Raw genomic sequence first — 25,799 nt, 5'->3', positions numbered from 1 at the left:
TATTGTATTTCTTAAACAGGTAAGGGTTTTCAAACCTTGCAAATAACTTATTAATATTTATTCATCATATTACAAAAGAAATAAAAGAATTACATATTTACAGAAGGGTTCCATCATGAGTGGCACACCGTAAATAAATTACAACTTTAGGATGAGGTTCAATGATAAATTCCTAAACGAATTACCTTATTATTAATTGTAAGAGCTATAGCAGATTTGTTTTTTCCACTCGTAGCAACGGGATGAGCATCTCTGCTCATTCCTCTGGAAGGGGTGTAATGGAAGAATCGATAAGGTAGAAAGTGCCTGTACTCTGCTGGCTTCCGAGCAAAGTTTCGCACATGCTTGCAACGGAGGTTGTCCCTTATCGTTAACGTTCCGTTACTTCATTGTCTTCTCCTATAAAGAAGTAAATCGAGTGACGCGTAACCCCAGCGAGTATATAGGTCCGAGAATCTTCGGCGAGCAACGAATTGCGGACACATTCTCTCTATTTTTTCATTTTCAAACGTTGTACATCCATGTTTGTCAATAGCTTTGTTACATGTTTTGGATAAGTTAAAATCAATTACAAATCGGATATTATTGTTGTTGTTTGGTGATAATTGTTTTTTCTTGACAACGTAAATCTTGCGTTTACTATCGTGTGGCATTGAAATATACGAGAGTTTGTCTTTTGAGTACATGTATGGCAGCAAAACTTGATTACGGAATTTGATCTTATAAATTTATCAGTTCACAGCTTGTTAATTAGTGAGAGAAATTTCATTTTTAGAAATATATTCGGTGTATGCACATGTACATGTGTGCTTATGTATGTGTGTCTCTGCTTCAGCGATAGGACGCTGATGTTCTTGATTCGTTGTCGTAAATTTCATTGTTCTTATTTTTATATTGTTCTCATATACAACGATGTGAGTGTATTTACTTATGATTTATCGTTTATGGGTTACTTTTTAACACTCGAAAGTACGTATATAATAATAATAATAAAGATATAAATAAATGTAAACAAAAAAATTGAGCTTGGACATTCGTGAGATGAGCCATTGAAATTACGCGGGACATTAATTAAATTACACGTTCATTTTCCATTTAAAGGGATCATTCTTTTTTTTTCTTTGATAATTGTAAAAATCGACAATTATATCGCGTAACTGATTCAAAACGGGCAGTAAATTAAATAAATCCGCGAGGGTAATACCTTGTGGCGCTTACTAGGACTAATCCTATTATTTACAGTAATCTTAATTACAGATCCGCCGACATGTACACATACAGTAAAAAAGAAGCACTAAATTAACGACACCAAGGACCGATCGCTGTATCAAGTTACGTCGATTCTGGGTTTTCGATGCACTTTTTCGCGCGAACATAAACTTAGTTGAACATAGCGATCTCGATTGCTTTTACCGAAGATTCTTGGTTCGTTTTGGCAAAGACGTTAATTTTAACGATAGCGTTACCCGTATCCGGGTAACTCGAATACTCGGTCGGTTTTTTAAGTAACGAGTGCTTCAGAAGCCCTGGTCCGAGCTTTTCGCGAGACCTGAGATGCCCTACAGATGATACAAGGAATAACCAGTGAACTCCTCTTTCATACGGAAGCAAGCTGTAAGCTCCGCCCCAACGATCAGACGAACAGATGATCGAACTCACGAATCTAATTAAATTTTTTCTATGTAATCTGTATCATAGGATTTACTAATATGACACTAACCTTACACGGTTCTACTAGTATACGAGAACGAATTTCACCATACGATGGTGTAATACAATTTTGTAAATGCTTCTTTCCTTTTTTTAACTGACTCGTGATTTTTGATCGTGCATGCGTGACCGAGAGGTCAATGCGTTGGAGCGTATCGGAGGCAAATTTGGGACAAAGCGTGATAATGTCCTTCATTTATTCGTCCTTTAGCTCTTTCTTCGGTCTGTCCTTATTATATGCTTGCCGGTAAAAGTCGGAGAAGAGGACGAAGAAGATCGTTGAATGAAGCAAAAGAAGCGCCGCCACCAGCTTAGGATAGCCGCAATCGAAGACCAAAGCTTGAGCGCTGTGCACGAACACTAAGAAGAATTGTACCTGCAAACGAAGTGATGAATTGAATTGTTACATTATTTCGTGTTAAGGGTGAGTCGAATTATCTATATTTTCTTTCAAACTATGTTTCGAAGTGGTAAAATTGTAGCGGTGTGCTATCCTTTTGAATCATTTTAAATTTCTTATGTTAACCGAATTGAAATTTGGCGAAATCGTAGTAACTTAGTAACGCTCATGCCTTTCTCCTTGGGAAAGACGAAGTGTGTTGCAACCCGAATTGTACCACGACGATACATGAGCTACGCGCCATCGTTGAATTAATGGAATATATGTTATATACGGCAGTGCCAATGACGCAAGAATAATCGGCTATACCTTGCACAGATTGCGCGACCGCATGATCGGACAAAATTCTACCGAACAATGTGGTGCAACGGTACCATTCGCGATAGATTAATCCGTGAAAAGTAGAATATTATTGCACAGCTGTGAGATGTGTAATTTCATGCTCACGAAACAAAATCACTACCATAAGAAACAAACTACATATTATATCGAAGTGGTAGTTATCGGTGCCTTTGTTAAGTAAATGAGTCTGAGTCACTTATCCATTGGATCTCTATAAGAATATCATGATGAAAATAATGACTCTGGATATAAATATTATTATTTTACCTATTTGTAAAATGTAATGAAATTTTAGAGGCTATCATGGACAAATTTCATTTCGTCGCAGTGTCTTTGCTACGATACCTAAAAGTATGATAGCCTTCAAGGGTTGAAGTAAGAATCGTATTTCATTTGTATCTCGAACGTTCGATCGTCTCGCATCTTAAAATCACTAAGCGTCACCTTTCGTTCAAATCGTTTCGCATCGAGGAATGAGTAAACAGCGTTCGTAACGCCACGTAGTTGGAAATGACGAACGGTTGCGGAACATCCTCATGGAGAATATTATCGCGAATGTAAACGAGGGAGAGAAGCGCGTGTCATGCGAGAAAGAACAACGCGATTTGTCTTTTGAACGATTTGCGCCAGCTGCGCACTGGAAATCAATGGTGTTGCGAGATAAAAGCGAGGTAGGAGAGCATATACATAGGTGAGGTTTCGTAGGCATGCAGCCGATTCCTGGTAGCGTGGCGGTTGTTTCATGGTGATGGTGGCACGGTGCTATACGGTATATCGGAATGCCAAATTATTGCGCCACCGTGACGTAGTCGGCCGAATCCGGCCAAAGCAAGTCAGCCTGCAATTGCTCAACGTTGTACTTTTCACTTTCCCTCACCCCTACCGCATGTTTACGTGAAATTTTGTTCTCCGGTTTGGACGAGTAGTCAATGATGGCCCAGAATTCATCAAAGTCTCCGATGTCATCGACGTCGATCTTGTGCCATATACGACTTCTCTTTCCTCCGCTTCTTTGCTCCCAATATCGATTTTCAAAAAGATTCTCTCTTGATCATGATTTGAGATCTGCTAAGAGGCTCGCAGCGTTGACTTTCTTCCTGACACGAGGCTCTCAGTTTAATCAACACGTTGTTGCGGTATAGACAGTAACGAGTATCATTATAGTAGGCACTAATGACTATTTAATGGCTTCTACTGCAAGATTTTACTCGAGGACGCTCGAGCAAAAGTTCAAGTTGTTGTTGAAATTAAAAAGCTGAATAAATTGAGTAACGTTACAATACGGCTTGGAAAACGTAAACTGCGCGAGAAGGTAACGAGTATATTTGAGAATGTTGAAGTTCTTTCTAACCCTTTGAAAATGCAACAAAATTGCGAAGAATTCAGAATGAACGATTTAAAGAATAGTTATTTCTTTACTCTTAAGATTTTCTGCGTTTCTGATATCCGATGTAAAAATATCTACTTTCAACTTTCTATAAGAAATAATAATTTCTTCAGTCTCTTCTTTTACACTGTGAAAGGGTCAAGCGCTTGGAAGTATTGAGACATCTACGATGGTTACTAAAAAATTCAATGCCCGTTACTCTACAGTTTGTTCGCAACAGCGTAGTCCGTCTTGCTACTGGTGAACCAGCAATTTATATCGTTGATCATTGTTTTTTCTTTCTTCTGTCTCCAAACTACGTAAATTGCAGCAATGTCTCTCAACATGTTATTCGGTCGCTACGTCGTGAAACGTTTGTTTTGTGTGCATTTGTACCCTGCGAGTGGTGCGTACACGTGAACACTGTATATGACTTGTCGCCGCATCGCTCACTTTCATCGATGGAGATTATTATCAAGCCAGGCTGGTTGCGTGCACGTTGTGCAAGAAGAAGGTATCGCGAATCCTGCTCTAAAAAGTATTTGTGTCGGTGTTTGTTTATTGCGCGATTCGAACGTGGTCACGTGCCTACATATTCTGGGAACAACGCGCTACCGAGATCACTTTTCAATGATTAAAGCTCACTATCTTTTCAAATATGTTGATTCTTTCTTTTGTTTTCTTTATTAGCCAATCGATTAAAAATTTCATGATCTTTTCAAATTTCTTTTCTTTTGTGTTTGCATTCGTGGTTTTACACATACTTACCTTTATCTTTCGCTAAGATAAAATGAACTTATAGTTAAAATGACATGAAGTGTCGGAAATTGCCAAGCGCCAGGGGCATATCCATGTACAAAATGTCGCGATTCGTTGAAACGCATAACTAAAAGCCATTCACTTTAACGTAATAATGTTCTATTATCTGTATCAGTAGCGTTACAAGAAAGCATTATCTGTATCTTGAACTGTCGCTCAATAATTTCCTGGTTCGTTTCAACACGCTTTCGATCGTTGTTTCTATAAAAGCTCGCACGCGATCAGAGGTTTTGAGTCTTTCGTTACATTCCTCGATTATCGGTGTTCAAATATCCTGTTTCTTTGTGCTTCGTACGTAATCTTCCGAAAATCGCGCTAAAATTATACCACTTGTTTCCTTCTTCAAGTTCACGAATGATTCTTCAAGTTGATGAAAGAAAATTTATTTTCTCTTAGATAATGCGCATAGTTTCAAAGCATGATATTGTACCAGTTGCTGAGTGTCTCATAATGCTTCGTATAAAAGCAATTATGCGCATCGCTTGCATTTGTAATGGATCACCATCGTTATGTCGTATTATTTATTATTGATGCTAAGTAAAAGAAATTGATGCAAAGAAATAGTGAAATGTGAGAATGATTTATCTGTTACTCTTTATATCCAGAAACGGGAATTCTGATAACCTTTAGCCATATATTAAAACAAAAAAATTGATGTATATACTACATACGAAAACAAACGTAATCATCCTTTCGTGATTTGGCCAAGCAGATACGAAGTAGATACACATTTATGAACATCATGCTTTGACTTTTTAAATTAATACACCTACCAACTGCACGGTAGTGAGGTGCTTCTTCCACCATAAATATTTGTGGTATTCCGGTCCCATTGCAGATACCATATAGTACATGTACATTATTACGTGTACCGCGTTATTTATAAGGTTTCCCAAAGTACCGTGTCCTCCAGCAATGAATTTCACACAGATCCATGTCTCTAAAGGTGTTAAAGAGTGATGATACAGGTGTAAGAACGTCACTTGACTGTCTTTCTTTCGCAGAACGAAAAATATCTGAAAGTTCATAAGATAAATTAAAAAAAATTATGGTATTAATATTGTTGCGGATCTATTGATAAAATAATTTTGATAGTTGTCGTTTTCCATAAGCAGATAAAAAAGCAAAAAGTACTCTTCTCTCACTATTATAGACAAACATTTGTTTTACTTTCATTAGGGTAATTCGTATAATGATAGTTTCCTCTGAAAGTTCTCGAGTTTGGTATATATAGCGGCCGCGGTTTCATCAAAACCAATACTATAGATTACTATTACTATCATTTATCTTTCAGACAGTAAATTGCTGTTTATAATACTATCAATTATTCGCTTCTGTATGTTTTTTTCTGAATATTTCTCCTTCATTTTTCCTGTCACTTGCAAACGTGAGTGATGTTTCGTGCGATTTCCTTGAGTCACAATTGTTTCCTTTTTAAAAATTTTGTATTTCATCAAGATTAACAAGAAATCTGACAATTACTCGTCACACTCGATGATTCCGCGTGATATAATACCACATATTTTTAAATCATCAGAAATCTCAAATTTTTCGTAGGGCAACAGACAAACGTACGATTCAGTGAATAACTACTATGAGACGTAGGTAAATTACTTCACCGGTATACTTGATATTGTTAATTCGACCGGATCTTATCTACTCGCGTAATTTGCATTCCCGCGTGCACTGCAGGTTAGGTTACTTTTCCTGAGGATTTTATTCCGCAAGAGAAGACTTAATAACTTAAGGCGCGATGATATTATCGCGAACAGTGATTTCTCTTGCGACATGGCTCTTTTCGAAGATGATCGTTGAGCATTGAATAATCGTGTCGATAAATAAACCAAAAACATCATCGCGTGTTATAATGAAAGATCTATGGTGCAGCAGCTTCTGTTTCCGCCTCAGTGATCGATTTTTACGATGAATTGAAAAATTCGCAAAGAATTTAGTCTAACACCGGAAATTTTTTAATCGATGCTATGAGATTCCTTAACTTCACAAATTGAAAGATTTATAGCAATAAGAAGACAGCTCCAGTAATTCAATTATATTTATCGGAAGAGAAAGAAAAAAGTATAGGTTTTATATTCAAAAACGCAAAAGTTTATTACCAAGAATATTGGTTGATTATAAATTTATAGTGCGTTAGAAAAAGTGATTTAATTACGATTGCCCCCTTTCAGATTTCTGTAAGTTTACTCAAATTACTGGAAAATGGAACTGTCTTCTTGCTGCAGCAGTTCTCCCAATTGTGTTTCACGCGGCTTCGTACATACCGTGTCAGCAAATTCTGTGAATTTGCTGATGAAATACCACCAACATAGGTTCGCCATTCGCAGCGCGGACGGATTGTGGGAATAGTCCACTGGTTGACACTTGTAACTGTAGTCTAACAACCAACCAGACATCAGGTGCTATGAAACAAAAGTTCATGGTCAAGGTACATTCTCGATTGTGTCTTACGCTTGTGGAGCTAATTATGTGATCGAAACAAAAACGCTTAACAAACTCATTAATATTTATGGTACATAAGATATTTATATATGAAAAAAATATATCAGTGACCTAAGAATATTCTTGTTCTTTGTCTTACTTTCAATGACTCGGATATCAAGGAAATGTTGTTATTCGAGGTTTTTCAGTATAAGTCTCTTGGAATATTTGCTCTTCTATGATCTTGGAATTTCGGTGATATTAAAATTTTAAGAGTAGATTCAACCTGTTTGCGATGAATTTTACTTTTAACGATGAACCTAATATTATAATAACAACACAGGCTATAATACGTCCAAAATTGAAAAAATGTAAATTAATCATAATTTTTTAAATATTACATTGACATGTGGTTCTATTTATATTGAGATCTTATGTCCTAATAGAATTTCAGTGGTATCAGGAAAATTATTGCAATCCAACAATCTTACTAACAAATTATTTTGCTACGTATTGTACTATTATAATAGTTTCGTAAGAATTAACTGGTTGACAATTAAAAGTAAGGCCGATGTAGGAGGGAAAATAGAACATAAACGTTGCATCATCGATTATATTCTCGTTTACGAGATGACCTTTTGCGGGTAAAAAAGGAGATAATTGAAAGTTGATTGTTAGCTCATATAGTGAATTAGCGGCGAATGCTAGTCTCTCTACCAAGGACGCGTTGATTTCCTAATTATAATGAAGCTATTTAAGAAATTACCGCCTAGAGTGTAATAGGATAATGTTCAGTTCTCTTCTAGTTCTACATTGGTGATTATAACATATAAGTTCTAAGTAGAGTCGAGAATGCAATTTTTGCCTTAACGAAATATTTCGAAACGTTCAGCCGTATGTTATTCAGACAGAAGCCTTCACCGTCGATAAACAAAGCCACGAGCTTCTTATTTCCTTTCGAAATCGCCGGATTCTTTTTCCCTCGCGATGCGTTTCTAGTTCAAACCGGAAACAAGTAATTCGAATGAAATTCGCCAGTTCTTACGCACCGTTCGAACTGAATTGGACGCAATCCCTGGTGAAGAAAGAGACCGAAAAAACGTTATTTGGCTACGGATTTACAGGATCGCAATCGCGATGCCCGACTTTCTTGATAGCTGATAATTCCTTGCTATTTCACACCGGGCAAATAATCTGGCGTATAGATAACTTTCTGAGGTGATACTAGACAACTTTTACAAGATTTTTCTCATTTAGAAAGATATCTTTTAGTTTCTTACGATAAATTATGGTGTACCATTTTAGGCTCGAAAGGTTAAGAAATTGATACGATTTCTTACTCATACAAAAGTTTGTTCGTGTGAAACTACTTCCGTTTCTATGTATTGAGCAGTTAAGATCTGTTAGGCAGATCACGCTAAAGATTCTGGCATAAGAATACATTGATAGATTGAATAATTAGGAAGATTTTATTTCTTCGGTCTCTTGCCGACTGTGGAATGAGGCAGTAACTGCAAGTAGTTATTTTCTTTGTATTTTCGAGCAGATATGAACATTTTGTGTCTGGATTAAGTAGAAATTTGCGGTATTTTGTGCAAGAATCAGTGATAAACACAAACAAGAAAAGCACTAACTGCATATACGTAAATATCATTATTTAAATCTATTACGATCCTTGAATTTTTATATATCAATTCTCACTTTCGTCGTAGCAAACAAGAGAGATTTGTAGTGTTTCAAGAAAATGTTTAGCATAAAAAATACTAACGACAATTTTTCATATGTTACTCAAGCTCGAGGCATTTCTAAATGTTAAAAAATAACCGAAAGGATGCAGCACGATTAAAGTAAAGTAAATAGCTGAAGTTATAAAACCTTATGCCTGTTAACCACAAATTCTGTAATGAATATTGCCTTTCTCCATATTTAGATAGATTTTACTTAGGTATTCTTTTGAATTTTTCAAGACTGTCAGGGATTTATTAATTATTCAAACAAAGCTGGTTGGATGCACGAATTGCGAACGCGCGGTTCGTGGAAAGTCGAAAACAGGATGTTTCGCCTTTAACGAACCGCGAGCTCGAGTGTACAAATCGATTGGGCAACCGATTGGAAGGCTCGCCAATCGTGCCCGCGTGCATGCAGCTTCTCTTTATCTCTTTCTTTTTTTGCAACGGTATGTTTTGCGAGTCGGTGCTTTCTCACCCCTTGTTTGCCATTAGCGCGGTTCACAACGGAAAAGATCGGTCGTCGCGGTGAGCGGCCGCTGTGCTCTCTTTAAAAGTCGCACAAAATTTCGAATGGCTTCGTTGGAGCAACTGAAATAGAAACTCTGCAGTTTCAACTTGAGGACTCGATGTTGCAACGCGACTTCTTCTTTCCGTATACCTTTCGAGAAGACATTCCGGATCGTGGCCGGCTCCCTCTTTGCAACCGCCGTTTTCTATTACTCACAGCTGTACGTTCTGTAAATAAATCTCGTTATGCTTTCCTTCGATCGATCAGGATGAAGATTCGTTTCCTGCGGAAGTTTGTATCTCGTGCAAACGCGAGGCAATTGGAGTAGACGATTATACATATCGCTGTCATTAGATTAAAATGAGAAACCGAAGAAAGCTGAAGTTTTATCCTACCTTTGTGCCGTCTATGATTTTCTTCGTTCAGTTTGAAACATTTGCTCATTATTTCGTAACAGTCTGTATAATATAATTTTACTTAAAAGTAGAACATGGCGAACTTCAAATATTTCAATATATTTTGAAAAAAAGAAAATGAATATCTGTTAGGTAGGATATTTTACCTGAGGAGGACAGAGGGTTGTTATTATAAACAATAAAATTGAACAATCCAAGAAAACAGAAGCAAAAAGGTGCCAATAGGCTTGATAAATAATTGTATTATCCGTATGATACTGTAGTAAATAAATTGCGGATTTGTAAGCATTTAAATTTGTTTAAAATAAAATAAATTTAAAGCTGAAGAAATGCATACGTAACATTTAAAATATCTAAAATAGGATATTAATTCGAAACAGATCTCCGTTTAGTTTTGATTTGTTCAATAGTGGCTATAAAAAAATGAATTAGCATAAATATTTACATTTTCATGAAATGGATCGATTTTGAAAATGAAAATTATTACAAAATGCGAACATACACAAGAAATGGTAAGAATATTAAAGTGACGTAGAAAACGATCTTTTAATTATTACGAGTAGAGAAAATCGAATTGAATTTTAATCGACTATCTAGGTAAAGAAAAATGCATTGAAAAAGGAATGTATGACGTAATAATTTCCTGTATCTAATCGTGCCTGCACCCAAACTATTGATCAATAACAGGCACTTTCGAGCGAGAAAATCTGCGTTACAAATACGTGTGTTGCGATAGAGTGAAAAGCGTTTCGAGACGGTCGATTAACTACTCGTTAGGAAGTTCGTTTAGCACAAACGTGAGAACGGTTTACAATGAATCTTATTATTAGAACGTTCGAATAGTCAATTATTTTTTGTTATTATCTAGTGAATGGCCGACGAACGTCGAGTCGTTGGTCGATCGAAACAGGTGTCGGTACAAAGCGGTTACATAAATTGGAATGTCGCGTTTCACAAACGTCTCCAGTCGAATCTCGCCAAGAACGGAGCAAAGTCCGCGGGAGCAAAGAAATTAGTGGTTCAAGGTGATCGAATGGGCCAACGGACGATCTAACTTACTCTTCGAAGGCCTTCGAAACGACAGGAAAAATAAAATGTCGATTATTCGTGCTTAAATGGATTGGATACATCCATGGATTTCTACGTCGTTGTTCGAAAGTTCGAATTTGGCACTTTGGTGAGAGGTTGTTCTGCCTGTCCATCGTAACGATTTAGCATGGTTGTCCTTGGGGAGACGGGTTCGTTATATCGATTAAAACAGAAATCTTGGACGAGACACTCGAAACTTATTATTATTTACGCGGTTCTTTTTTATTATAAACGAGAAGGAGAGAAATTATATTGTTCTTCAACGCAATTTATGTTTACAACCTCGATAAAATTACAAGATCGTTAGCCTGTGAGATATTAATCGAGAGATGACCCGTAAACGGTTGACGTCAAACACCTATCATGTTCACCATGGTTCAGTGAACACAACTCGATAAACTTAGCCTATTCAGTGGAAACAAATACTTCAAGTAGTTAGCTACTGTTCGCCAGTTATTTATATCGAAGTTAGTATCACGAAAGAAGTCGCCTAAATTGCAGAAATACTCATATAGGTTTGATGGATGAACAACCCCTGGCGTGTTTTTACTGTTACACTTCAAACTAACGCGAGATCTAACGAAATCTCCGTAGTTGACATTTTTGTCAGCGCGACCCACTTGCGTTCGCGATCCTCCTCGGAGAGAGGCGTTTCGAAATCTGGCAGCCATGAACTTTGAAACCCGACGAGGCGATGCATCGATCTCTCGCACACCTTTGGGTCAGCGCATCCTCGTCAATATCTTAATCGTCGAAGGTATTTAGAGAAAGCTCGCAGCGTTTCGAAATGTGTTTAAAACCTTCGGAATAAGGGAAAAGTTTCGTCTTAAAGAGGCCTTCTCGCTTCAAACGCTATTAGAGATGCTCGTAATTGTTCTAGATTCTGATTAGTTTGAACCAGATCGCGTGTGTGAACATTGCGTGCCTCAACAAGGAGTAGATTCCATTGAATCTCGAAGAGGAGAGAACCGGCGAGCTACTTTCGTACATAAACGCTGATTCGTTTTCCTGGTTCTCTAACCAGAGGTTGAGTTTTTACAATCGAAGGCTGTCTGGATCTCGAGTCGCTTACCTCGTACAGCATGCCTAACGAGAAGACTACTTGAAACGCGTTGTACGCTACCAAAGTTGCTCTGAGTTTGAACGGTTTCTTGTTAGCCATCACCCGTGGACCGAATATCGCCACTCCATATAAATAAAGAAGGACGATTAAAAATGTTGGTATCGGCGAATCCATTAGCGGCCAGTCGCTGACTCGAGGATCTGAGACCGTGGTAAGGATTTCTGTGTATTGGTCAAGGGCCATTCTGACCAGGCCCTGGGCGCCCACGAACGTCCGATTTGTGTCCGTCATCTCGATTCTCGATTCCGGCTCCCGCTCCACGACTAACTCTGCTGCCGCCGACGCCATTTCTGAAAATCACACGAATTTTACTTTAATAAATTAATAAAGCACGTTGGAATGCGACGTGTCGAGAACAGGACATCGAAATGTTATCGAAAATTTTTTTGCATCTATTATATTCGTTCTTTCTTATTTTTCCTCGTATCCTTAATATCTTTGTGTGCTTTATGCGCCTTACATAATTTTTGATAATAATGAGATTTATTCTTGTATATCACGTAAGTAATATTAATAATAATGAAATTAGCGACGATTTTAATGTATAAGCATTATGATAGTTCTTTTTTATAAAGTCGAGTCTTGATAGAGTTTAACTATTTCGATAATATAGCTTTTTGACCAAAACACTAAGATTTCTTCAAAATGATCGAAGCCAATAAAATAAGTCGCCGTTATGGTTCTTTTCACTCGATGGCATAGTACTAGGAAGTCAATAGCGTCTCTGGAAAGTTCATCAACGATACACGATGCCACATCGAAAAAGATGAGGCGAACGTATAGAATCGGACTTCCATAATTTATGATTTTTCTCGCCCTACCTAAGATCAAGCCAAGGAGATCCGTAAGGTACTCGTGGTTCTTTGCTCGTTCACAGAAAACGAAGTCGATCGACGATCGAGTGATATGGAATGTAAAAAGTTAAACGCGACAGGTCAAAAAGTTCGGCGAATGCGCTATTCTCGAAGATCTTGGTTGCACTGTCTATCTGGAATTGCATTTTACCGATCTACGTTGATCAAAATTATGCTGGGCAATTCTTCTTTTTCGGCGTTGCGCCTGCTTTTTCAATAGCAGTAATAAATCAGAGGATGCAACGCGATTACGAGTTTCAATTGCGATGTTGCATACACACAACACGACACAGTTTGACGATTAGGTCGACTCTTATCCTGATTCATCCGTGATCATCGCGTTTCTTTGCCGCTTCATCGTTTGGTTTTCTCCTTGAGTGTCATGCAGTTTCGATTCTTTGATTATCGTTCTTGTTTTCTCCGATTTCTATTCAAGCAGTTACATTTGCCATTTATTTCCGTTGATACGATCAGATTCTCGATTAAAGATGATGCGTTACAAACTGTCATTCAATTAAATTTCAATTTCTTGAAGGTTGTCGTTGTTTCTTTGCAGCTGTTGTCTATAGAAGTTAGAATAAGTAAACTTATTAGATGCGGTTAGAATATATTAGTCACCCTTTGCGTATTTCTTTGGTTGCGTTTCATAAGACGGATTGAGCAAGTATTGCAAATTCGTAGACACACGCATAAATGCTCGATTTTTAGTTGACGTAATATATGTAGTCGGCAACTCGTTTTCGCGCGGCTCTTTGATTCGCAAAAAATGTTATTAGGTTGACCTCCTGTTCCCCTTTCCCTCACGAAATACACTAGTTCTGCTTTATTTGTATTCAATACAGCACCAGACTTGGCCTTAATTGCTAAAAATATACACGTATACTCTACACTCTGGACTTGATCGATCATCTTTATTTATTGATTAATGCCTCTATTTTTAGTTTGTGTAGATGTATCTTTGAATTTATTGCTGAACGTTCAAAACTCATGTTTGGTCAATAAATTAAAAATCTTGGGAATATAAAGAATCAAATGTTTTTGGAACAAATAAAAAATCTTGGTAATGTAAAACATAAACGTAAACGTTTCATACAAAAATTAGTATCTCGTAAGAAAATCGGTAAAATGTCAACAGGCGATGAAAGTTTGTGAAACGATATTAATAGAAAAATAATAACACATTTTTCACCACAGAAGGAATGATCAAAATTAACTGTACATCGCGCGACATCTTTCAACTTTCGCTCTCCGAGATTCGTCCGTGGTCACCTGTTCTCCAAGATAAGGCGAATATTTTCGTCGGCTGTTTCTTTCTCGGAAATTTAATGTCATTAGTTATTTGGTATTTCCTGTCAGACACGCTGACAGTTTAAAACAACGGAAGACATTTTTACTTTTTGTAAAAAGAAATCATTTTGTGGGACACAGCTAATTCGAGTTCCACTTTCAAAATATGAAAGCCTGAAACTACTTAAAAATTCTTAAGTAATAAACATGTTTTGATTCTCATTATTCGTGTATGAAACATATTAGTTACAATCTGAATAACGAGGAATGTCTCAAGAAGAGTTTCTTCGGCGCTTATTTCCTTTCCCCCATGCATAATGTATTTTTCATCGAAACACAAAGGGCAATGGTTGTATCGATCGACTTCTCATTTTTCCTTCTCGTCGGATTACAATTCGGATCGTTTCTTTCCCGGCCGAATCAGGTAGCTAAGTCTATCGGCCGATAGATCGCTGTGAAATAATGCACCGTGTATGAAAGCGCAATCTTGAATCTCGTTAGACACGCTGAGCCGGTCGCATAACTAGACTAGAACTTACTGGTCGCGCCACAACTGAGCTCGTGTGTGTCGAATATTCTAAGGCCAACACTGACCGATAGAATTCTATGTAACGAAACCGCAATTTCGAGCCACAAAAAGTGGAATAACGGTCATATGTAATTGCACTGGGAAGGTTGCTCAATGCATTGCATCGTCTTTTCCCTAATCTTGATGTATTTACTCATAAAGTTCGTTTTGTCACTATAGTTAGACTGGAGTTTCCCAAACTCCATTTATTTGAATTCCATTCATTGGAACGAAATGTCAGTTTGTGCTCAGTTAACTGAACTTCTGTCAATTGAATTCATTTATTTGAATATAAAATCCTATGAACAAAAAGTCACTAATATCTAAGAGAATTATTGAGCGTCTATCGTATACACTTCATTTACAAAAGAACTCCATTTATCTAAACTCCATTCACCGGAATGAAATTTGACTTAGTGTTCGGTTAAATGACCACCGATTGATTGAATTCATCTTTTTGGCCGGGAACTCCCATTATATGGACGAAAAATAATAAATAGTTGTAAAAATCGGTGAATTTTTATTATATGAATTATATTTTTTTCAACAAATTCAAGTAAATATAAGAAAATATAAGAAAAAACTTTATTATAGTAGTGCTTGAAAACTTTATTATAGTAGTACTTTTTAGATGATGAAAGGAAGGAAAAGAAAGAAAGAAAGACAATGAAAGAAAAATAGCAAGAAACGCGTAGACCTTGTGCAGAGCAAAAATAACATTTAAATTTCTTCCTGCCTTGATAATTTTTTGAACGATCTCGCGAAATAGCTACCCTTGTCGGCTATTCGATAATTTTAACGTAACGAAACAGTCCAAGAGATTGTTCTTTATTTATATATTTTCGATCTATGGACATCGGCACGAATAGAGTGAATTGATTAGTCTGGTTTCACGGCAGAGCAACGGTACTTGTTGCAGAGAAAGTCTGGAAGATCGCGTGAGCCTGTAAAATACAAAAGGATAGAAGCTCGATGGTCCACTACGGCCAGAAGAAGAACTAACAAGAGAAAAAGAGAAAGGTAGCTGACTATTTGAATGGAAGGGGGGAATTCGAACGAGGCAGACTAATAACGATACCGGCAATACGATGACGTCGATGACGAGAACAACGGCTGCAGGAACGGTGCCGTTTAACACTCGCTTGCTTAGAGTTTAGTGGGTAAGTGGGTCGACAGTCCGGTTACGTACCGATCAGCTTCTGATTCGTCTCCTCGATCTTCGTCTGTCACGATCTAGGTATATTGCTATACCTACGTTGCTATTGCTGTTAATGCGTAGCTCGCATTTTTTTGCTCGTTTTCTTTCGGAGTCCATATTTACTTCACTACGATCCGGCTTTTCCTTTTTGCCTTTTTCCTTTTTCTTCCCCTTTCCTACTTTCTTCTTCTCTTCCTTTCGGTTTCTCTGTTTTTTCATTTCGTTGCGTATTTCCTCCTTTCCTAATCAGTGGGTGGATAATAGAATCATGCCATTTCGCAAGTAGGAAGCTCGTAAAATGGAATATTTTTAAAATTATTAGACGAAATCGACGTTTTGAGTAAATTATATTGGAAGATTTTTTATATTTAATTTTTTAAACATTAGCTACAAAATAAATAAAAATTTCATCGTTAAACTATCTGAGTAGAAAATATACTTGATACCTGTACGTTTGTCATAGATCTCCTCGATTGCTAATCGGTCATATCGATTGATTTAATCAAGAAGATGAAAGCTATAAAGTATAGGAAGTATGTTTTGGTTCAGATTTTCTGATATGTCCCGTTCTCCTTTTCTAGGTCATTCTGTTCTTTCGAATTTATGGCGACCTCGTTGGCGGATACTATACGTTCTATAATTATTATTTCTGCTTCTTTCGTTCACTTTTCAAGTTCTCTCGTGCATATACGTCTTGTTATCTTTTTATTTAAAGTCTTCCTCTTTTTATTTAAAGGAAGAAGCCACTTAGGGTTTTCCTTACTTCAAGAACCGGTATTAGAAGACGTTTCACTTTCCTCGCCCTCTTTCTTCGTACGTTTCTTTCAGCTTCTGCTTCCCACCATTCTTCCTTCATTTATTCTCATAAAGCTCCTAAGAAACTAATCTTGATATCTTCGCTTTTAATCATTGAATCTACGAAACGGCTCAATTTTCTTCCATTTGTAACTATTGCGGATGCAATTTCTTCAGTTTTGCCACTTTCTATGTACAGACGGAAGATTATGAACAATTATCGGTATCTGTGTTAGTTCGTTTTTTACGCAGTGCAGAATCGGTCAACGAGTTTTTAAGTACGTATGCGCCGCGTTCCAGCTTCATTCAATTTCTCTTTCGTTTTTTCGACGACCTTAAGCTCGTGATCTCGTCGTTCGTGCATGCTCATCAGTTTATGAGACGAAGTCTCTGTATATTTATTAATTCTGCGAATAGTTTTTCATGAAGTTTCTATCCACCAACTTTTCGCGAGTTATTTACGAAATTTTCCGTTCTTCTAATTCATTTTTCTTCCTCGTTATGGCGACTATCCCGAAACGTAGCTTGGTTTCTTTTGTCTTTAGTAGAAAATTCTTACTTACTTATCCTTCCTCATAGAAATTCGAAATTTTTAAACTTTCGTAGGTTCGAGATAAGATACAAAATATGCTCTGAAATTGTTTCGAATGATGATAGAGCATCGTTTATGCGATTATAATTTTTGAAACGTATAAATGCCAAAGCGCAAAGAGATGGCCTTGCCTTACATACTTCAATTCTTCTTGGAAATTAGTTCTCTCCAGAATGTCAAGATTAAATAATATCTTCAATCGAATGTCCAGTCCAAGGGCACAACATGTTTCTTCAAAGCAATCAACCGTAAGTTTAGATGACGAAGAACCAATAGAGAAACTTAACGGTACTCATCCTAAATGATTCTCACATGCAGTGTGTCATGATGCACACACCAATTCTGCTCTTCTCACTTTCATCTCACATAGCCTTCTTTTGGACAAAACGGTATTAATTTTACAGTGATCTCGATCATCATAGAATTTTCGAATCGTTAATACATTTTCAGTCTCTCATTTGTACGAATCGTTACGAAGAAAAACGTAGTATATACATCGATGAAAGTTATTAATTTTCTTTTATCTCGACCCTCGGTTGATCATAATATCGGTTTAAAAAGTTTGTTCTTCGAACCATGTGTATGAGTACTTCCTTCTTTGTTCGTGAATATCATTCACCGGAGTTTCCTCCGTATTTCGGAATTCTTTCATTAAGAATAACGACTAAATAAATCGGTGAAGTTCACATAAGCTTGCCTTAGAGATTTTGTTGAAGATGGAAGGTCAATGTGGTTATAGTGTAACGATCGGGATAATTATTCAAATAAGTTTCTTTCTTAGAGAGTTTTCAATGACTCGACCGTAAAAAGTATGAATGTAATTCTCAATTTTAGTGTCACGAATACATTGCATATTCATATCATTAATTGTCTTCCTTTATCTTTCATTCTGTATAACTGAACTTTTTAGAAATTGGAGTAGCAATTCTAAAAGATAATCAATTCAAACTTCATTTCAAACAATAGTTCTCAGTTCGCAAGAAACAGACTATTTACTTCTACAAGTTCGTTTTTCACGAAGAAATGGCATAACTATTAGTAAATCCCAATGTAGAAAACTCCAATTTATTTCAATTTAATAACTCTGATTTAGACAAATTTATATTTTAACTCATTTTTTATTTCGTCAGTTTCTAACTAATATCATTTTTCTTTACTATTCAATTTATGGATTTGGTTAGAATCGCTCAATTATTCACGCGATAAATGTAAGTACATGTATCTTCCCAATTGTGGCATCTCTTTACAAAGTTGTTCGATTGGTTGTGCCATTGCAGCGAAATGATTTTGCATGACACGTACAATACAATATGTACATCTTTTTATTGTAATTTCCTTGCCGTGGTTCTCAAACTAGGCTAAATTCGAACAGCGAAGAACGTAATCTGATAGAAAATGTTCTTTTTTGCATACATTTTTCGTTGTTTTGAATCTTTTATGATACAGTGATTGGTACAGTATACATTTGTCCTAAACACCGTAAAGACGTTTTTCTCATAGTTTCGCGTTTTTATGAGGGTATTTAATTATACAGAACAAGAAATTTCCGATTCGTTGTCCTCGTCATTGATCGTAAATATTTAAAGATCGACGGTGCGCTGGTTTTCACTATACTTCCTCTTGTTTCGTTTCTATTCGACGTGAAAGCCCGTTTGTTGATTAAGGACCTTGGATTATTTGATGTTCGTGATTCATAGACTTCCTGCAGTTGGAATTCTCTTTTGAATATTTGGCAATTTATAGAATTGAAGTGAGATAATTTATTCTCGAATGAAACATTATTGTGAAAAGATCTGTAGACTTTCGAGAATTTTAGATCTTAAACAGATTTTAGATTAGACTTTTACATAATGCCGAACTTTTTGTCTCCTCCAATGAATACAATTAATATATTATAGCTGTCCCTTCGTAGCTGCAATCCCTTCAACTGTTCAAATTATTTATCTAGAGCAGATCGTATACACCGAGTAAATCGAACACTAAACGTTACAGTTTCGCGGAGAACAATTAGTAATAATTAATATGAAAACTGAAATCATTAGTTCATAAACATTCACGTGTCTCAGATTTCTTCATGAAATAAAATAAAAAGCAAACGAAGAATTTTGTCTAATTTTTAAAGTTTCCAAGAAATGTGATATACGTGCTTGATCAAATTCTTTAAGCAAGCAATGAGGTCTGCTCAAAAATGGTCCAGCAACCTTGTACCGAATATTTATGTCGAGTTTCGTTTAGTTGGTTACATCATGCGACATGTTTTACGTGTTCGGACATTTTCCTGATCTTGATGATTACTCGACGCGACACATGAGGTAGTTGAACATGCACACCAAAAAGAAAGTAACTTTTTCGTACAGTTCGAGATAGTTCTGTGTGAAACTTTTCGTGAAATCACGATTAGAATTTCGGTTCTTTCTATTGCCACGAGGTTTATCATTATGTCGTTCGGAATAACTGGAGCAGGTAGTATACACGAAGGTAATAAACATTACAGGTCCATGCAAAATAATTATTAACAATTAATGCAAAACTTAAAAAGTCGTGTGAGTACTCATCATCATACAGAAATCATAAATTCATATACTCGTATAATCAGATTGTTTAGTGAAATGCGACGGTGAGATATAAATGTTCCTTACTTGTATTACAGTAAATTATTATCATACACGCTATATGAGCTATTCACAGGCCAAAGTGGCCAACTCCATTTTTTGAAATTTGTTATATTCCAATGTCGGAGCATTTGATCGATGCTTATTTTCATGCTATAATTTCATCAATTTTCTCTATTTTTTGTTTCATAGAGTTTATCAATTTGGTAAATAAGCAGCTCACATATTGGAGTTACGGAGTAAATGAATTACTCCCAGTTTTCTATGTCGCTTATTTGTGAAATGAAGCTGTTGGAGATTAGAGACTCTTGGTTAAAACGATCTGTTCTTTCAAGGAAGACGTGGTGTAATTGAATTTGGAAAAACGAGATCGTTCCTGGAAATTCTAGCGAAGTCGAAACAATTGCTGGTATATGTGTACCTTGCAAATAACAGAGGAGAATCAGATAGAATTTGAAACATGAATTCTACCATCAAATATGAGGCTGCTTCGATGGAAAGCAGGCTCTTGTTTTAATAAACCATTAATTTGACTCGCGTCAGAGACGCTTATTCATGTTTTGCACGCATAAGTTATGCACGCGCAGAACTAACTAAAGTCTTCGAAGCAATTGATTGCAACCAGTTTAGTTCATAATTACTTGGAATATATTTCGCGAAGAGTTTCACATTCGACGAGAAGAATTAGCAACGCTTGCAGATCTCGTTTCATTGGCTGTTCAGAGGAATTTGTATGCAGAAAGTGGTTGAAAAATACCGACAAGTGAGAGAAATTTCGTGTGTTTGATTATTATAGAATTCGTAGAATTCTACGGATTTTGTTTTAATTTCGAGGCAAACGCCAAAACGATTTGTAGGGATGTAATATCATTAGAGAAAATGGATCAGATACACTGTCGGGCATATATATATATATTAGAACACCTACTTGTATTTAATTCAAATTAAATGCTTCCGACTGTTTTTGTTTTCTAGTTATGTTATTATAAATCAATTATTTCATTTATATCATATGGCACATGTATTGCAAAAACGCCACAAGTCAAAATAATTCGATCCTCTGTTAGAAGAACATTAAAAGCAAGGGAAGGGTTTCAAGGATTAAGGATGGAGAATTACAAAAATGATATTTGATCATTGTTTCTTAGATTCTGTTTTTATGCCAATATTATACGTTCAGTATAAATAACATTTTTATAAGTTTTCCAATAGATCATCGCTGTTTCTGAGAAACTTATTTAAGTCACGTTTCTTCTGACATAGATGTATAGCACGTGACTTATAACATAAAATACTAAATAGATACAGAAGTAGGTGCCCTAAAATACTTATGGTTAGTAATATACATAGAGAATATCCCCTTCGAGATACTTAATCGATGTTTTTTTAGTCGATGTTAAGAAGAAACTTTTTCTAACGTTAGAAAACAATCTTACTATCTTGACGACATTTAAGTGGCTGTGTAACGTATTGTTTTTAAGCTAGTTTCTCTTTAGCTATCACCTCCAAAGGCTATCACCTATGGCAGTGATAACGTTCGCGTCTCAAATAAGGCGGCAACTTGTTTCCAAGAATAAGATCCTCGAAGGGGGTCAGACGTTCTTTCCCTCCCACATTCCTTTCGAATCGACTAACGCAAGGATGTAAACCTTGCTCAAGTGTGCAATGTGGCACACTTTTGCGCCGCACGGGAAACGCGTATTTTTTTTATTATAATCTCATTCTCCTGTAATTCTCGAAGGCGATGAAATCAATTGCGAATCGCGAGAAAGCCAAATGATCATGACGAGCCTTTTTGGCTGTTTCTATCTTTCCGAGTTTGACTTGCAACATATCACCACTCTGTGCGTTCAGTCAGATTTCTTCCTTGGATTCATATGTTTCGTTTTTTTTCACGGAATTCTGTTCACAAGTTGCACATTGCAATAATTCATGGACGTGTTTGCGTTGTACCAGCTACCACTAATGCGCGTGTTTTGTATTTTCTGTCGTAGTTAATTTCGTTTTCGTCAACGCTTTCGTTAAGTAAGACAAATTTTTTTGTGGTTATTTTCGTTTTTTCTTTTTTTCTCGTAATTGTCGCACCGCGTACGACTTTGTGTAGCATATGTCCGGTATCGACAATGACAATTAGCGTTTTTATCTGACAGTTGTCTGTATTGGCAAAAAGTAAAACAACGAAATAGTTCTCCTGCATATGAAATTCGCAGAAGATTTTCATTTTTGTATTTCTCGATAATCAGTAAAATCATGAGAAACAGGTTTCGTTGAACGTTCACGTTGTTCGACTATATGATCGATCGGTCGATCGATGATTTCGTGATCGATCATCATAAATTTTAATAAAAAGTGAACTACGAAAATTCATTGTTTAAATAATGCTGAATCTAAGCGGAAATTAATTGTTTACTGTGCAAACATTTTATGCTTATCATTCAAGCCGAACGTTTCCAGAGAATTACAGAATGAAGTTTACACTTTCGAGGGTAGTCACTGGTAAAATTTTTGTTGTGCAACGTCGTGAAATCGAGAAAGGCGCTTGTTTATAAAGAAAAATTAGTCGATGGTACGAAATTCGACGGCCGTGTGTTCCATAGGGAAACTCCTAGCTGTGTCTGATCATTTAGGAGCGTATTCTACTTACGAAAGTAGAAAGCAACGCTTTGTAACGATATGATAGCACGTTAGCTGTTTCTTATAACTTCTATTGAATACTTTATTAAATACCTATCATTCTCATTTATTTTTGTTATTTTTTAAAAATTCTAACAAATCTGACCTAAAATACGATTGATTAATCTGTGGCAAACTCTTTGCAAAAATATTACTCTACCGTAGATAATCAGAATGTAATCTCAATTTATATTTTGAGAGCAATTCAATCTTGTCAAAAATGTCGATTTTTACGTATACACTTGTACAACGAAGCTAACTGAAATGGTTACACGATAATTTCTTATCGGCATTCAATGTATTCCTTGATAATGTTTCGAATGTACTTCGTTTAATTGACACATAAGTGTACACAAACCGATTACACTCGTTTTGTTAGATGCCATTAAGGTGAAGATCGTACGCGATGTGCATAATGCTCGCGGGACCGCGCTTGCGATTTTCTCGTTTTTGCGCGATGTTCCTGCGCGAGAAAATTCATCTTCCATCCATTTCCGAATTTTACATTTTCGTATGCTAACAGGCAGGTGATTAAAGTTCGAAGTCGTTTGAAAAATGTAATGTACGAACTGCCTTCTCGTCAAACAGCTTCTTCTGCCTTTGTACCATTCCTGTAAATGCGAGACCGGCTCGATTGCAGGTACGCGGCGCCAGTTGGTGTCACCTTTTAGTTCATTTCGAGTGGTGTGACAAATGCAGATCGAGATCGAGCGTTACTCTCTATTGATGGCATAATGAAAATTCTTTCCAGTACATTGCTACATCACTTATCACACTGCTCTCATAATTTAATACGCTCCAAGAGAACAAAGAGATCGACTTACCTGTTCACCGACGAAAGCGACGCCGCGTTTGCAAATTAAATTGTAGCTACCTCGCTTCGCTCGAGACTCCACTTCTTCGTATCGACCTCGATATCGAGCAATTTCTAACTCTTCTTACGAGACGCAGAGTCTCTTGAAAAGCAGATCGACGTACCAACTTGCAACTAGCCGATCGATTCGAAGAATAAAGCTCTTGTCCCTCAAGTAGCTTATCGATTATCCTCGTCTGGCTTCGATTCAAAAGAATCGGGGATGAAGCCCGAACTTGGCACTTTGTTCACTAGCAACCTATTCTTCGCTGTTCACAAGCTTCCTACCATTTGAATGTCACACGTTAGTCACACGCCCGGTGATCTTCTGGGTTGCTAACACTTGCTCACAGTTCACGTTTTTTGTGCGTTTTGCGTGTTTTTGCGCGGGTACACGCGTTCTCGCAACGACACACGCGTGTGACTGTGTATAAGATTTTTGTGGTTTTGTGTGTGTGTGTGTGTATGCGCGTGCTCGTGTGTATATATGTGTGTGTTGTGATACGAGTGTGTCGGTGTGCGAGCGTGTGCACACATGCGCGCGCAGACACATATACAGAAATGTGGGTCCAACGGTCGATGCTGCGTGAATAGTCCGCGGCGGAGCGAACTAGCGGTTTAAGTATTGGTTAAGCAAGTGGGGTTCGGTCGAGAGGAGGTTAGGGTGGGGGTGTGTGGGCCTTACTTAGGTGATCGAAAATTCCGTGCCACGGGGAATCAAGGTCTCTTTTCCTACCATGCTCCGAGAAAGACGGAGAAAGGGAAGCTGTCGCGTCTCGAGTCAGCTACACCCTTCGGCCAAGGTCGTTCACCGAATCGAAACGCGCCCCGATACTTACGTCTTCAATTGGTGTGGCATCTCCACCATAAAATAGCCAATCCTTTGATTCATCCACGCGATTCGTTGAATTATCTCCTATAGCGTTTATATGCATTTTTGTTTGATTTTTATTCCTCTTCTTTCTCGTTTCCTTTTATTCTATAACGTGTATCCACAGTAACATAGTAAAACTTTCGAGTCGCTACATTCTTGTTTCGCGTCCTTTGCGACGTGCCCAGTTATTTGTACATTTGCCTTAAACATTTTTTCTTAATATCCGCAAGAATCATCGGTAAAAGGATTCTTGTTCTCCGCAGCGTGACTTATTTCAACAGAAAGCGTGGTATTTAAGAAGCGTAACGTATACATAGTAAAAAGTAGGACTTTTACATTTGGTTTAATATAGGAGGAATTCATTGGGAAATTTCTGATTAATTGGAAAGATGTTACTGCGAAGATATTATCTTGAAAATCGTATTCATTTTTAAACAAACAATACGTAGACATGGTCTTTTCATTTGCCATATTTAGATACGATATGTTAACGCCGCGCATTAAAATCACCACGTTCAACCATTTGTAATGCACGTCGAAAATCGAATTTGTCACGCTTCTTCCGGATGATAGAATCAGCCGTTGAAACGATAGGGAATACAAGTTACCTTAAGTTACGCGATGAATAGCTTTCTCTTGGTTCTGGTGCAGTGGATTAAGGTCAGTTGTTGTTAGGTCTCTCAGAAATATCACTGATCGTCATCGTTATCTTATGACTAATTTATTACAAGCCAGCACTTAAGTTATCGTTTATTATGACGAAAACGAATTGGTATCAATCTAGTTCGAACCACTATGTTCGAGTTTCATATCGGACGTTATGAATGCGAGAAAACATTAATTGAAAAACTACAACCGACTTCTAGCATTATAAACTGAATATTTGTTGAAAGCAGTCTCTAATTGTTACTATTAAGCATGTGTGATGACAATAATTATCTCTTATTTCAATTTTTACTTAAATAATTTACAACTTAAATTTTAGAATGTTTAACAATAATTACGACTTAGAGATTTAGAGACTTGGAATGTTAATTACTCGAGTTGCCCTTTGCTCAATCGATTAACTTCACAAAACAAAAGATAGGCAAAATTAATGAAATTCTATAAGTATTAACAAAGTGGTTTGGCACTAAAATTTCGGAAATTTCAGAAACTGAAGATAACCACTTTGATCTATGAACTTTATTGATGTAAACATCGGTTTTGATTCGTGTATCGTGATGGACTGACAGAATGTGATTCGATAAACTGTGGTTTGGAAAAATCGATCTAGAAAGGGTACTGAATATGTCGACATCACGATATGTGTTTATTCGACGGTCATCATTCGCTGAAACCGATTCTCTCTCTCTCTCTCCATCATTAAATCGTCAGTCGAAATATTAAGGAACTGACCGTTTGAAAATTAGGGGGCTGTTATCTTACGTAATCGCATAAACTGTGTCACGGACGCAGATGAAGCGACATTAACGGCTAGATGAATTTTATTCGTATACACGCGGTGAACTTTGTTCACTGGAAACCTGTTCCAACTTTTGACTCTCCTGTTAA

General features: G+C 36.8%; 2 protein-coding genes across 5 annotated transcripts in view; one reads left to right on the top strand and one right to left on the bottom strand.

Moving 5' to 3' along the window:
• Positions 1–43: 43 nt before the first annotated feature.
• LOC100642769 (elongation of very long chain fatty acids protein AAEL008004) lies at positions 44–23,952 on the bottom strand. Of its 2 annotated transcripts, none has more exons than XM_003399565.4 (5): positions 23,343–23,952; positions 11,889–12,229; positions 6,917–7,054; positions 5,411–5,653; positions 44–2,086 (listed from the first exon to the last, which is right to left on the bottom strand). In XM_003399565.4, the coding sequence occupies exons 2-5, from the start codon at positions 12,225–12,227 to the stop codon at positions 1,907–1,909; spliced, it is 900 nt and encodes a 299-aa protein (XP_003399613.1). In that variant the 5' UTR covers positions 12,228–12,229; positions 23,343–23,952; the 3' UTR covers positions 44–1,906. The 2 variants fall into 2 exon arrangements, with proteins under 2 accessions (XP_003399613.1, XP_012169828.1); XM_012314438.3 differs by lacking the exon at positions 23,343–23,952 and adding an exon at positions 12,761–13,612.
• LOC100644219 (elongation of very long chain fatty acids protein AAEL008004) overlaps positions 2,002–25,799 on the top strand; it is a 78,107-nt gene continuing 54,309 nt past the window's right edge. For 2 of the 3 annotated variants that reach the window (XM_048411078.1, XM_003399417.4), the window contains exon 1: positions 2,002–2,134. The gene's annotated coding sequence lies outside the window, so the exon portion shown is untranslated. Of the gene's footprint in view, positions 2,135–15,678; positions 15,809–25,799 lie in introns of those variants that run through there. The other variant, XM_048411077.1, reaches the window with a different exon arrangement.

This window comes from Bombus terrestris, chromosome 12 (genome assembly GCF_910591885.1).
Source record: "Bombus terrestris chromosome 12, iyBomTerr1.2, whole genome shotgun sequence".
Taxonomy (NCBI): Eukaryota; Metazoa; Arthropoda; class Insecta; order Hymenoptera; family Apidae; genus Bombus; species Bombus terrestris.
Note: the sequence above shows the minus strand (reverse complement) of the source record. Positions and strands in the feature narration are given on the sequence as shown.

Excerpts from the sequence above, each read along its gene's own strand:
- LOC100642769 (XM_003399565.4), bottom strand. The coding sequence starts at position 12,227 with ATGGCGTCGGCGGCAGCAGAGTTAGTCGTGGAGCGGGAGCCGGAATCG. Across the intron at positions 5,654-6,916 it reads TCACAGAATTTGCTGACACG|ATATTTTTCGTTCTGCGAAA; the intron begins GTATGTACGAAG and ends ATGAACTTTCAG. Across the intron at positions 2,087-5,410 it reads ACCTCACTACCGTGCAGTTG|GTACAATTCTTCTTAGTGTT; the intron begins GTAGGTGTATTA and ends CTTCGTTTGCAG.